This window comes from Larus michahellis, chromosome 2 (assembly GCF_964199755.1).
Source record: "Larus michahellis chromosome 2, bLarMic1.1, whole genome shotgun sequence".
NCBI lineage: Eukaryota > Metazoa > Chordata > Aves > Charadriiformes > Laridae > Larus > Larus michahellis.
This window is the reverse complement of record NC_133897.1, coordinates 11579179-11592912: the sequence shown is the minus strand read 5'-3', so window position 1 is coordinate 11592912 and position 13734 is coordinate 11579179. Positions and strand designations below refer to the sequence as shown.

Genomic DNA, 13734 nt, shown 5'->3' with positions numbered 1-13734 from the left:
CCATCTTTATAAAGAATTTAAGATGATAATTGTAAGATAAATGATAAAATATCTGTGCTAATGTTTTGACTTTCCCACTATAAGAGATATTTCCTGTGTTTTTTAATAGTGCTCTGGTTCACTAATTAACAATTAACTTTATTTTTCTGTAATTACCAGTGTAGACTTTCAAGATAATCTCTTCTAAAAATAACGTTGATGCACAGAATTAAGAATAATGTTGGTACTTATCAAAAACTTCATGTTGTTACCTTTATGAATTGTACATAGGTATGGTTAGGATACTTGCTTGACAGTGTTTCCCATGTGTTAATACAGATCCTTGGTGGAATACATTTCAGAAGTTTACTTCAGGGCCTGGAAGAAGGTGTCAGGAGAATTCCTAGAGGTAATACTATGCTTGACATTTCATTTGGATAGTTTTGAATTTCAAGGTGGAGAAGATACGTGACTTTTCAGCCTCAGAAAGATTCCTAAGCAAGCTTTAAGGAATTATTTCCCTAAGGAAAGGGCCTCTTCAGCATTGTCAAGGAAAAACAGTATATCATGCTTTGAATGTTTGCCCAGTGCGATCAGCTTGGTTGCATTTAAACACTTTTAATTCTGCCGCTGAAATATTGGTTGACACAACTATGCATATACACACTTTTTTCATAAACGCATTAGTTATCCAAGTTATTGAAGCTTTTATTCAGTATGTGCAAGTCTATTTATTTGATAGCTTAAATATTTATCTAGTTTTTGTGGATTTCCATGAGATGATCAAAAGTACAGTTACAGCATCAGAACAATGCTACAGCAAAATTTCAGATACCAAATAATTCTTATGTGGAGGTGCTTTTGAATTTCTAACTTGGCTTTAAGGGCCAAACAGAAGAAATAATATCAAAGACTATTTTCAGTTGTTTGTTTTAGAGAAAATATAAGTTGCTGCACAGTCTACAGTACTTATTGCTTTATTGTTTGTTAATAGCAGCATGTATGTGATTTTACTGTAGATACTTGAACATAACTGCATTCAGGACTTCATGCATCATGGAATTCATCTTCCCAGAAGTTCTTCTGTTCATTCTAAAGTTAGAGAGGTAAGTTCCTGTAAAGCATGACATGAACTAGTAGCGTCAAAATCAGATCAGTTACTATAAAGTGGAAAATTTCTATTTCATACTGAAATAGTATATTAGGTCTGGCTGGAATGGAATTACTTTTCTTCACAGTAGCCCATATGGTGCCATTTTGGATTTGCCGACTAAAACTGTGTTGATAACACCCCAGTGTTTTGGCTGTTGTTGAGCAGTGCTGGCATGGTGTCAAGACTTTCTTTTCCCCACTCTGTTTCCCTAGTGAGTAGGCTAGGGATGAGCAAGAAGTTGGGAGGGGGCAGAGCTGTGACAGCTGACCCAAACTGACCAAAGGGATATTACAGGCCATATAACATCGTGCTTAGCAATAAAAACTAAGGGAAAGTGGATTTTGGGGAGGTAGCCACTGCTTGGAGACTGTCTGGGCACTGGACCACTTGTGGGAGGTGGTGATTGCATTTCCATCACTTGTGGGTTTTTTTTGTCCTCTTTCCTTCACTTATTAAACCATCTTTGTCTCGACCCATGAGTTTTCTTGCTTTTCTCTTCCCCTACCCCAACAGTAGGGGAGAGAGTGAGTGGCTGTGTTGTGCTTGGGCGAAACCCACCACAAATACTTACTTAACAAATAGCATATTCTGAGAAATAATATTAAACCAAATTTTAAGAGGAACCTGCTTATAGTTTTGCACCAGATCTGTTTTTGGTGCTCGAAAATAGAAATATAAGGGGATTTTCCAGACTGCCAAAAATAGTTTTTGCCGTCTGTTGTCTAAGCTTTTCTTTACCTAGAGAACTGACCTTTCCGTAGCTGATCACAAGGATAAAAAGTCATAAGCTCCTTGAGGCAAATTTAGTAGATGGGTCTGAAATTAAACTTGTTTTTTCTTTTTGTTATATGTGAAGGCATTGTATATATGTTTATAGGGACAAGCCTTGATTCACTTACAGATTCTTATCGTCTGTCATCTGTGGCTTTTATTCATGAGCAAAACATTTGAAGCAGAATGAGAAGTGCACTAAGCTTTTCAAGTCAAGGCATTTGCATTTGATCTATGCCCTTTCACCTTCCATGCTTTCCCCCAAATATATAGAAGCTAGAGTGTATAGTATGTGAACTACACAGCTTGATATATCAGTATATGATCCTATATTGATTTTTTTATTTGGTTTGGGTTTGTTTTGTTTTTAATCAAAAAGAAATAGATTCTCGTATCATTAGTGGATTCCCTTTTCCACTGGTTCCCGGTTGATAGAGTAGGCTTGACAGGGCATTTCATGTTTTTTCAGATTCAGAAGCTAATGATCTGGAAAGACGACTGTGATGTAAATAAATCTGTCTTTGAGTTGTGAAAGAAGTGGGTCTTGGAATAAATTTGAATGATGCACTCTTTTTCAGTATGAAAGAATTTGATTTAAAATAGTCCTTTAGAATCCAGAAGTTCCTGTAGCGATTAGGAGAGTAACCAACCACAGTCATTCACTTGAGCAAAGTTTGGGCTATTTTTTTTTTAAAGAGTAGGGTCAGGGTAGGGGAGAAGCAACACGTACAACTCTCCCTTCTGAATTCAAAGTTCTGATTATAGAACCCATGTCCATTTCGGAAATATCTGATACTCACTGTACTAATGAAAACTGTTACAAAACAGTACTGACTGACTATTAATCCTGCGTTAGATCCATCGTTCTCATGTATAAATAAGAGCTACGTAGTCTCTTATAAATTATACCATGTCTTTACTTCAGTATATTTCAAAACTAGAGAAAAGAGATTCTTCCACTATAGGTATGGTTTCTGTAGATGGTATTCACAGGCTTCCCTGTTTAGCTGTAGCTGTGAATATCTGAAGGTATTGACCACTAGAGGATCAACTTCTTTTCAAACTGTCCAGCGTTTCGGGTGGAGGAATTACATGATGTCCTTCCTTATATTCTGCTCTTGTCTTCTACTTTCCCTTTTTGTCTGTATAATTCAGATACAAAAATAAAAGGGGCTTTAGCTACCTAAGCACAGTTCTGAGTCACAAGGAGTGCTGATACTTGCTTTTCATCAATGCATAAAAAAACATATTATGTTTGTAGATTTGTATTTGGATAAGCCTAGTTACCAAATAATGTTCCTTTGTTCTTAACAGAGAAATGGCTTATTTATCTGTAGTTGATAATTACATGTTTTTAAAGTATTTCTGCCAGCTACTTTAAAAATGGGAGTTTTTTACTGCAACAAAAAATGAGTGGTTGGTGTGAAACTGACACTCTAGCTATGATTTTATTTCTCAGTTGTAGATCTTTATATAGATTTATTGAATCCATAAAGTTATAAAATATTATATTTATTAGATCTATTTCTCTTTTATGATTTTTGAGACTTAAATAAAATATAGGGTCAATTAATATATCTAGTTTTATCATTTTTCATAGTATGGAAAACTCTTTGGTCTTATATAAATGATGAAATGAGACAACTCCTGCGCACGTCTTGAATGTAGAAAGCACTCTTAAAAATTTTTTTGGGGATTGGTTTGTTTGTTTTTCTCAGATGCTGAGTTATTTTCATAAACAAAGTAAAGTTCGTCAAGGAGTTGAAGAAATGCTATATAGATTGTATCAACCTATCCTTTGGAGATCACTGAAGGTAATTATCCTTTTCAGAAAATAGGATTGTCTTTCTCCAACTACTAAATTTTTGGTCCCTCCCACATGTTCTATTTTTAATAATTGTTTTTAAAACAAAATGTCTACAGAAAACAATCAGTGTGTTTAGCATCTCAGATGCAGCAGAGTAAATTTGTAATTAGGCATAATTTGCACAACAATATTCTAATTTGTTAACATAATTTACTTCTATAATTCAGTTTTATTTACAGGTACATGCAGTGCCTTCCAGGATTGCAGTAGACAGTGGGACTAACACTTTAGTTTGGTATTCTCATCTTCTCAATTCAGGAATTTTGCATAACTTTGTATTCTATTTTCCAACATCTTTATGGAATGATCAGTGTTTTATTAATCAGAGCCAGAAATGTTCAGAGGATGATTTAGTCTCACCTTCTGATTAATTATCAGCCTTAGAATACAGCTCAATTAATTTATTTAAGTATTATTATTAATTATTAAAAGTATTATTAATTTAAGTATTATTCTAGTTTGACTGTATATACAGACATTCATGCTGTGGGTGTGCTTGTATCAAGCATTCAGAATGAAATTTCTAACTTCTCATACTTTTAAGGTAAGTGTGTGTCTTCCTGTGGATTGCATGCACAGGCTAAAGGGTACCTACTGCAGTTTACCAACTCATTTACACTCTATGATTAAGACGAACCAAGCTTCCTTCTTTGTGAACAGCTTTTATTTTGTCGGAGGTTATGAAATTCCTCACTGAAGTGAGAGCATACGCATACCATTTGTTACAGCCAAATTAAGTGCTGCTAAACATTTACTGAAGTTTCATTTACTGATTGATAATATAGCATCTTCTCTAGCCATGAGAGAAGTATTTAAAAACCATTACAGTTGAAAGTATTTAAAACAATTATGTTTAAAATGGATTTTATGAGTTACAGGAAGGAATAGAGACCTATTTGTTTTCAATAGAACGCCATGGTAGGAGTAGGAAGATGGACAGACCAGTCCATCTAGTCCATCATTGCTAGACCAGTATCTTGTTTGGCCTGACATTAAGGGTCAGATCCTGTCCCTTTAGAATTAATATAAACAAGGATCCTTCTGGATGAAACATATGTTCTCAGTGCAAGAGAATAATAGCCACAAAATATGGCTTGCTTTAATTTCTACATTTCTGTCTCTAAAATGAATAGGGTTTTTAATTGATTTTTGATAGCATAGCAAAGTTCCTGACTAGTAGCTCAAAACCAACTTTGGAGTGGTTAGCAAAACATAGTATTCTGTTGTTAAGGGAGTTGCTCTCTGTAAATGGAGGCGAATAGTTCACTTTCCAAAGCCCAGGACTTAAATCAGATATAAGACCAGAGTACTTCAGATCAACATTCTGTCAAACTTTATTAAATCTGCATAGATTTATTTGAAGAAATGTAACAGAAAGGTTTGGATTGAGGGGAAAAAAAGTTAACTATTGATTTGCAGCAAGACAGTAGGAGAAATTCCTGATTCCAGAAGTGGTTCAGATTTTTAACAGTTGCTATTCATAACGTTCACATCACTAATGGTTCCGTTGCTAGAACAAATCTGAATTTTAGAAAGATTTTTTGGGTGGTTTTTTGTTTGTTTGTGTGTGGGCATTTATTGTTTTTTTTTGTTTGTTTCATTTTTATCTTGACAGCTTCTACCTATGTAATTAAGCACTTAAAGCTTAGACTTATCAAATAGGTCACAGAGAATATGTTTTAATACAGAAAAATAGTCCAACTGTTGTGAATGTAGATTTCAGAATGGTAAAGGGAGGATTGTGAAAAATTGAATGCCGCAATTATATGAATCATGTAATGATTCAGTGCAAAGAAAGATTCTGAATTCCAAATGATTCAGTACCATATTTGTGATTAGTGAAAGGAAATATGTGACTTACCGTCAAAATTTGGCACTTTATTTTCGTATAGGCCACTGTCTTGCTGTGTGACTTTTGTATGGTTAAATTTTGTTTTTCATATAGTACTCCTGAAGTATCTGGCATTTTTATGATAACTTGCTGTCATTCAGAATCACCAGTAGCTTTAAGATACAGAACTCTGAAGGGAAGATTATAGTTGTCCTTACTGATATGGATTCTCATCCAAAGCTTGAAATGTCAGTTTAATTTTAAATAACTAGTTTGATGCTCCTATTTTAGCCAGTGTGCAAATCCCTAATCTAATATAGTGAAGAATAAATCTTGTTCTAGAACACTGGTTATAAAGCAGAAAGGGAACTCTTAGAAGGACCTCTTTACCGCTGCTTCTCGCAGAAAGGGAAAAAACTCAGTTGTAAGAATACAAATGATTCCAGAACTGTTTGTGTTGAAACTATTTGATTTCATCTCTGAAATCTTTAAACTGAGAATGCATATTTGTAATGCATAATTTTCTGTATCTTCTCTAAATTGCTTGTTTTGCAAATACTTAGATTGCACAAGTTTCTCTGTGGCTTTTACCTACGCATATTTTATAGCCTTTATGCAACTTTAAGTTTTTATAATATAAGCCCTTATGTAACTTCATCTTTTTTCATTACTTTATTATGAAAAGTAAGTCTCATGCAAGCATAGCAGAGACAGTTGTGCAGTGATTGGTTATTAGTATAAGAAGCTATAGAAATCTAAAAATACGGATATTTATTGTGAGATAAGTAGTGATTAAGCTATTTCAAGCTCGAAAAGTCAAGAACCACTCCTCCAGGAATTCAAGCTGTTGAAGGAAGTGATTCCTTTAAAGTATCGTGTTTGGTTGTGTTTTTTTTATCATCACACACCTTTAAACTAACTTTTACTAGGGAAAACCAGCATTTTAAATAATTGGAAGTGAATTTCAGGACCTGTAACACCAGATGAAACTTGAAAGAAAGCTCTGAAAATTAATTGAACAAAAAAATTAAAATATTGTTTAAAAGGTCTCTGAAAGTTCCTCAGAATAGTACAAGCATAAAGGTAAAGAAACATTAGTCATTGAAATAACTGCAGGCTCCTCTGCCTGGAAAAGTCAGTGTGGAATAAAATAGAATATGAATGTAAAGTCCTAGGTTCTACCTCTGTGAAGACATTTACTCTGTTATGAGCTTGAATATGCAAATACATTTGGGATAAATTCCAATTAATTAAGGCAGGAGTTTAAACTGTGGGTACTCAGTTCAGAATTAAAGTGACCTTAATGGAATTCAGTGTAATGTGCTTAGGAAGTTTATGAAAATTAACTTTCTGGAATGGCTGTGGTAGACAAGGTCTAGGTTATTGCACAAAAACATATTTGAATTAATTTTCACATGAAATATTAGTACAGAAGAGCTATTTCACCCTGAATTCACATATTAGCTTGTTATGCATTACTACTTCAATATAGACAACATCAAAGTTAAAGGATTTTGTACAGCTTTATAGGATTGAAGACTTATAATCTTTTTAGTTTTGGACTGTTTGTATTATCCATGATAAATAAAGTAAAGCACAAGTCTCTAAATAAAGAATGTATATGTGAGCTTTATTTGCCTTCGTAGTATTAAATTTCGAATTGCTGTTAATTTTGTTGGCTCAAAGAATTTGGATTTTTTTTTTTTTTTGGCTCTACCCAGAGATGTGACCCACCATAGGAAGATTGGTCCAGAAGGGAAATACAAAATAAATTGTACATTAAGTAATTGTTGCTCATTTCTTTTGTGTTTTTCTGTTTTTATTTGCTATTAGTTTATTTAGTTCTAAATATTACATGGTTGTCCTTATTTTTCTTTTTCCTGCCTTTGATCTCAATGTCCCTTATGACAAGGGAGGAAAAAAAATTGGATGATTAGAGTAGTCAGAAGGTTCCCTGAACTGTCTCTTATCTTGCTGCTAAAATTAAGCCTACTTTGCATCTCATATATATACACACACATTTGTTTGTTTTAACTTGGACTAAAAATTTCAACAAAATTCTTCCTTCCAAGAGGAAGTGAGCAGAGGCTCATAGCATTGCACTGCTGTCTTTGATCAATAAAATGTAGTCTGATGTTTAGATTTCAGGTTTCTCTCTGAGATACCTTGGATTTCGTCTTTTCTCATTTCATTGCCTGCTATCTTTTTCTGTCCTTTAGAAGTCCACAGAGCTAATTATTTTTCGCTGACTGTCTAAACATAGAATTTTTCTTGACATTTTACAGCAAAATATATAGTGTAATACACTGAAAACTAATACAAATGGTAAAATGTCTGAGGGTTATGAGGCTTGCCTTAGATTTTTGAGGAACTGCCTGGAGCTCAGAACATGGTCCTATTACTTACGTGCATAGATGTAGAACTGAATATGCTTATGCTGGATACGTTACTCTCCAGGCTTGCTGGTACTTAGTTTCTAAATACTGTTTTCTTGAAGAAATAAGCTTGAGCTTTTCAATTAAATCGCCTGTCTCTTGACAGGCAATTTAATTAATTAAATCTGCTTGAATTCAAGATTCTTGTGTTCTGAAGAGGAGCTCTGAGGTGACCAAGTGAAAACCAATTGCTTTTAATTTATTCAGCATTATAGAGAGCAGAAGGGCTCTGACTGTGACTCTTCAGGGTCATTGAAGTTGATATGCCTTGAAAGCTGATTGTACTAATAACTGAGGTTTTACTGAATGGGCAAAAATGTAAGATAAAAGAAAATAAAAATCATATGTTTCTATAGGTTCTTCCATAAATTTAAAAATTCATCTCTTCTGTCTACTTAATTTAAAATACTAACTTGCTAAAGTGTTTTGGAGAGCAGTATTTGACAGGATATGCCATTTGATATTAAAAGTCTGTCCTTACTTACTGAAAAAATATTTTTTCCTTCATTGTAACAGGCCAGAAACTCAGAAGTTCGATCAAATGCAGCATTTTTGTTTGTTGATGCTTTTCCTGTTCGTGATCCCAGTTTTAATGCTGAAGAAATGGACAATGAAATTCAGAAACAGTTTGAAGAACTCTTTGTGAGTTTTAATGAAATTAAAATGTTTGAAATGAGACTTCCATCAAAACTAACTCAAAAATAAGATGGTGATGCAATTAAAATTTATGAAACTTTAGGATAGTATTTACAGGGAAACACAGTCTTGTGATGCAGAAAACGCAAAAATAATATTTTATATTTCTGTAGTATGTTGACAACAAATGACATGCACCATTTTCAACTCTGAAAAGGAAGCGTTTGGGATTGTTATACATTATTCTGTGAATGAAAGATGCTTTTGAAAGACTAGATGCATGAGTAATGATCTCGAATCTTACTTAACCTAGTATTGGTGGAGAGCTTTACATTTAATATGTAGGCATTCAATGGAAGTTTGGTACTGTATTACTAAATACTTTTAAATTAAGTATGATGGAGATAACAACCTAAAAAACTCTTCACCAGTCTAGATGGGTGAGAATGGGCATAGTATTTTCATTAAGAAAAATGTTTGGAAAATCCTGAGTGTCGTCTTTCAATTATCTGATGTTTACATTTTTAATGAATTTCAAAGTTTTTATATTGTTGCATAGGAACAGTGGCCGGTGTAAGCTCATATATAAATAGAAATCTAAATATTCTTAATTACATCACAGATGTAAGACTTAATGTGAGCTCTTTTTAAAAAAACTATTTCAAAACTCCAATTAAAAAAAATGGCCAATATTTGTCTTAATTTTGCTTCTGATTTAAATGTCCTAGTTTGCTTCGTAATAAAATGCCTTGAGGGAATGTTAATATTACATTTCTTTCATAATATGACAATTTGTATAATGATTAAAAGGTAACGGAATGCTATTTGTTTATGATAGGTCAATGTCAAACAGCAGTAGAGTCACAAAAATGCACATACTCACATTATTCTTATGTTTGTTTTAGAGTCTTTTGGAAGATCCTCATCCAGTTGTCCGCTCTACAGGGATACTCGGAGTTACTCAGATAACATCCAAATACTGGGAGATGATTCCTCCAACAATTCTTGCTGATCTGTTAAAAAAAATAACTGAAGAGTTGGCATACGATGTAACATCTGCTGATGTTCGATGCTCTGTTTTTAAAGTAAATCTTTTTTTCTAAATTTAAAATCATGATTGTCATTTTTTTTTTTTTACTTGATGCACTATTTTCTAGTATAGGCCACTTAAGGAAATTACTTATTTTGCAAAATGACTTATGCAGTAAAGTTCCTAATACATGCGAGTGTTGTACACGTTTTATAAAAGCCACACATTTGGGATGAACAAATGCCTTCTAAAATAGTGACTGTTTGGCTTTGTTTCTCTTTGCATTTCTAGTCTTATATGCGTTGGTTGGACCTGATCATTTGGTTATTTTAGCTATTAGAAGTTAAGCTTAGACTTGAAAATATATTCAGGCGGATTCCAGTATGTTTCTGTGTCAATGGTTTTAACCCATCCCTAAACATGCACAATGATGTTAGGATTTTGTATCCCACTTGGTGATTCTGAGGTTTGGATGAATATAATTGCGTACTGTTCCTCTGGGAATGCTGGCCTCCTGTGCATTGCTCAGTATGTTAAGATTAGTTCATCTACATCTTTGTGGCATCTGGTAAATAACTAATAGCTTGGAATGAAAAACGAACTCCCTAAGCAGTATTTTCACTTAAAAAAATTGTGTATGTGTAAATTCAGCATTCATTTGGAGCTATCGTCATGTTAATCCTCACTTGCTCCACTACAGCTGCATGGGGGTCTATACTGGATAAGCAGAAAGTGCTGATTTAAAAATAACTTGGCAAAAAAAGGATGTATTTTTCATCTGAAATCAGCGTAGTTTAGGGAGCTGGTATTGCTACCACAAGAAATACTTGGCACTGTGTCCTCAGGTAGAAGGCAAGACGGTGGCCTCAGTATAGATCTGAAGCTGCTTTGTCTGAAATGAGTTCACTGGAAATATGAAATAACCATAGCAATTTTTACTAGAGAGTATTATGGGAAAAATACATATGGACAGTGTCTGTCCCTACTTAATATAACTTTAGAAGTGTCATGGGCCGGTTCAACAATTTTTAGCTACATCTTTTTGCAAATCTACTCATTAAATTTATTTAGCATAATCTTCTTTTATTGCAGTGCCTACCATTCATTTTGGACAACAAACTAAGTCACCCATTACTGGAACAGCTCTTGCCAGCAGTCAAACACAGTCTTCATGACAATTCAGAGAAAGTGCGAGTGGCTTTTGTTGATATGCTGCTGAAAATTAAGGCTACCAAGGCTGCTAAGGTAGGATAACTAAGTATCAAGGAGGTAAGATGTTTATTTAAAAAAAATAATAAAAGTGCCTTTTGAGACTACTTCAGTATTCCTAAAAGGAAAAAAAAAGTGTTTAATGTAGTAATACTGTTAACTTCAGTTTTTCTCCTCTTCATATATTTAAGTATATAATTGATTTATTTCCAAGAGTTGTGGATTCTGTTGCTGGTAGTCACTTCTGTCCATTTGAAAGGTTTTGATCCAAATGTTAGGTAGTAGTATAGAAGTACTTCTTTCCAGTAATTTTGTGAATTCTAATGAAATCCTTGAAAAATCTTTTAAAATAAAAAAAGAAATTGCAACTAGTCCTGGTGCACTTTCAGCCTTTCTGTAGCTGTGCTTCACAGAAAAATTAAGTATGTGAGATAGTGCTGTGACAGAGATTTTTATAGACATGCTAGAAAGTTTGCTTTTTAGTTGAACCAAGTACGCTTTTGTCCTTTCCCTCTTGCCACGATTTTTGAGTAGTTTGGGATGATTACTAGGTCCAGCGGCCTTTCTGTGCTCTACTGCTTTTTTTGGTGGCAGCTGGCATCCCAAGCACTCAGCAGACCTTTTTCTTGGCGCGTTCCTCTCTTCCCTGCCCTCTTCTGGCCGTGCCAGGGCAGAGCAGTCGGTCCCACCACGCTTCCTTCCAGCGGGCTAGCCCAAGTCAGGACTCCTTCACCTTCTAAATGTTTAATGCCTTTACCGAATTGCTTATTTAGATTTATTTACCTATTCTTATAACTTCTATTTGTCTTTTGTGGGCATGCCCTTTGGGATTTTGGTATCTTTTTATAGTGATTTTGAACAAACTTTGCATTCTTATTTAGGGTGATACTGTCCAGCCTTAAGCATTATAGCATCTTTGAGCTCTTTCTCCACTATCTGCTGTTAATGTTTTCCTGTTTTCAATTTTATATTTTGTCTCTTGCTAAGCCTGATTATTAGGACATGCTTATCTTGTGCTGGGCACATAGACTGTATGAAGTCAGAGGTATGTGTCTCTATTGTTCACGAGAGAATTAAATAAATGCTTGGTTTGTCAGACTTCTAAGGCTTCAGTGCTCAAGGAACGTATCTGTCCCTAACATGAGAATTACCTACTTGCCAAATGTATGCATTGCAGCTTTGGTGACAGGACCTCAAAGAGATTTTATTGAGATTAGACCACCTCAGTACCTTCCAAATTCCCCAAAATATGCTCAGAAGACAAGTGGGAGGTGATTTCAGAATTGAGGGCTTTCAGCTTTTTGCACACAAATTCAGGATAAGGATTACAATAATGCAACAGCAAGTTTGGTACTTCCGTAATACATATGTCAATACATTGATTAGGCAAGTCCACAGAAAATGTGAAATGGAGACAACCACTGCAAGTACAAGGTATTATCATTCAGACTGTCAGCACAAAAGGTTTGCTTCAGGGTTCTAATAACGTTTGCAGATCTTCTTGAATTACAGTGTGCAGCTGTGCCTTTACTTAGACAATTGGTTCTGGTTGTTAAGATTATTGGAGATAACTGGAGGAGGCAATTCAGACTTATTTATAAGTGTTAGTACTCTAAAAGATAGGGGTTTTTGTCTGGAAGTTTCTCCTTCAGTGGTTTCTAAAGCCAGGTTTTACCAGGTGAATCTGAGGTAGAGTGGCAGAAGTATCACTGTGACACTGGACCTCACACTGATGGTGCCTCTGTGTTAGGAGATACATCACTTGGTTCACAGAATCAGCAGAAACTGATTCTGAACTTGCTGGCCTCTGAAATCTTAATCACCATTTCTATTGTATTCTTGTGTTATTATTTATTATTTTAAAAATACTCAGTAAGCATATTCCCCTAATAATCTGTTTACATGTAATTTCTCTAATCTTTTAATGTCTTTTTTAATATTAATTTCTACAATACTCTGTAACCTCCCAGACACTTAGTACTTCTTGTCCTGAGTTTTAACTCTTCAGAAGATATGATATAGAAGTATGGTTTAGAGGACTGACACCTACGGTCATGAATTGTTCTGTTAGTGTCAGTTATCTGTATAGTAAAATACAAACAAGCATTTTTAACTTGTTTTTAAAAGACTGCACACAAAGAAAAACGATTTAAAGCATTGTTGATGTTGAATACAAGTTATTCATGCTGCTCTTAAATGTATAAAAAAATCTTGTTTGAAAGTTATTTGTCATTCAGTATCAAAGTTCAAGCAAACAATTTTTTTGGCTTTCCTGAATTATTCTGAATTTGCTGCCATTAAAGGCAGAGGAAAAAGATAATTCTCAATTTCAGGGATGGGTTTTTTTAGGTATTAGTTCATTCTTTAGGCATAATGGGTATCTTCCATCGAGCCTGTGCTTTGTATTTATGTATTAGAAGACTCTTATCTTCTAAAGAAAAGATCAGGTTTACATAAAAGAAAAAAATTCCTAGTAAGCGTTAGATGTTTTGCAGTAATTTCCTATTTATTTAAAAAAATGTAATATGTATCTCTGGTAAGTTCTGGGATTACTTTGATGCTTGTTCCAAGGACTGACCTTTTATGGTAATTCTAGAAGGGATGCTCATAGTTCGAAACCACGGGAGAATTAGCTGCTGCAAATATTTCTACTCAAGAATAAAACAATATTTTTCAGTGCCAAGAAACCCTATTTTTTGGGTGGGTTTGGTTTTTTTGGGTGTGTTTTGAGGTTTTTTTGGGTTGTTGTTTTTTTTTTTTAATCCGGAAGTGCACAGCATAATTCAAGATTTTCTCACAGAAGTTACAAATGTGAGTGATATC

The 13734-nt window shown here is 34.3% G+C and overlaps 1 protein-coding gene across 1 annotated transcript in view; it reads left to right on the top strand.

The window, feature by feature from the left end:
* NCAPG2 (non-SMC condensin II complex subunit G2) overlaps positions 1-13734 on the top strand; it is a 49071-nt gene that overhangs the window by 13282 nt on the left and 22055 nt on the right. The window contains exons 8-13 of the mRNA XM_074574143.1: positions 319-388; positions 999-1085; positions 3622-3717; positions 8553-8678; positions 9578-9757; positions 10795-10947. Coding sequence (XP_074430244.1) covers positions 319-388; positions 999-1085; positions 3622-3717; positions 8553-8678; positions 9578-9757; positions 10795-10947 — 712 coding nt within the window. The remainder of the gene's footprint in view (positions 1-318; positions 389-998; positions 1086-3621; positions 3718-8552; positions 8679-9577; positions 9758-10794; positions 10948-13734) is intronic.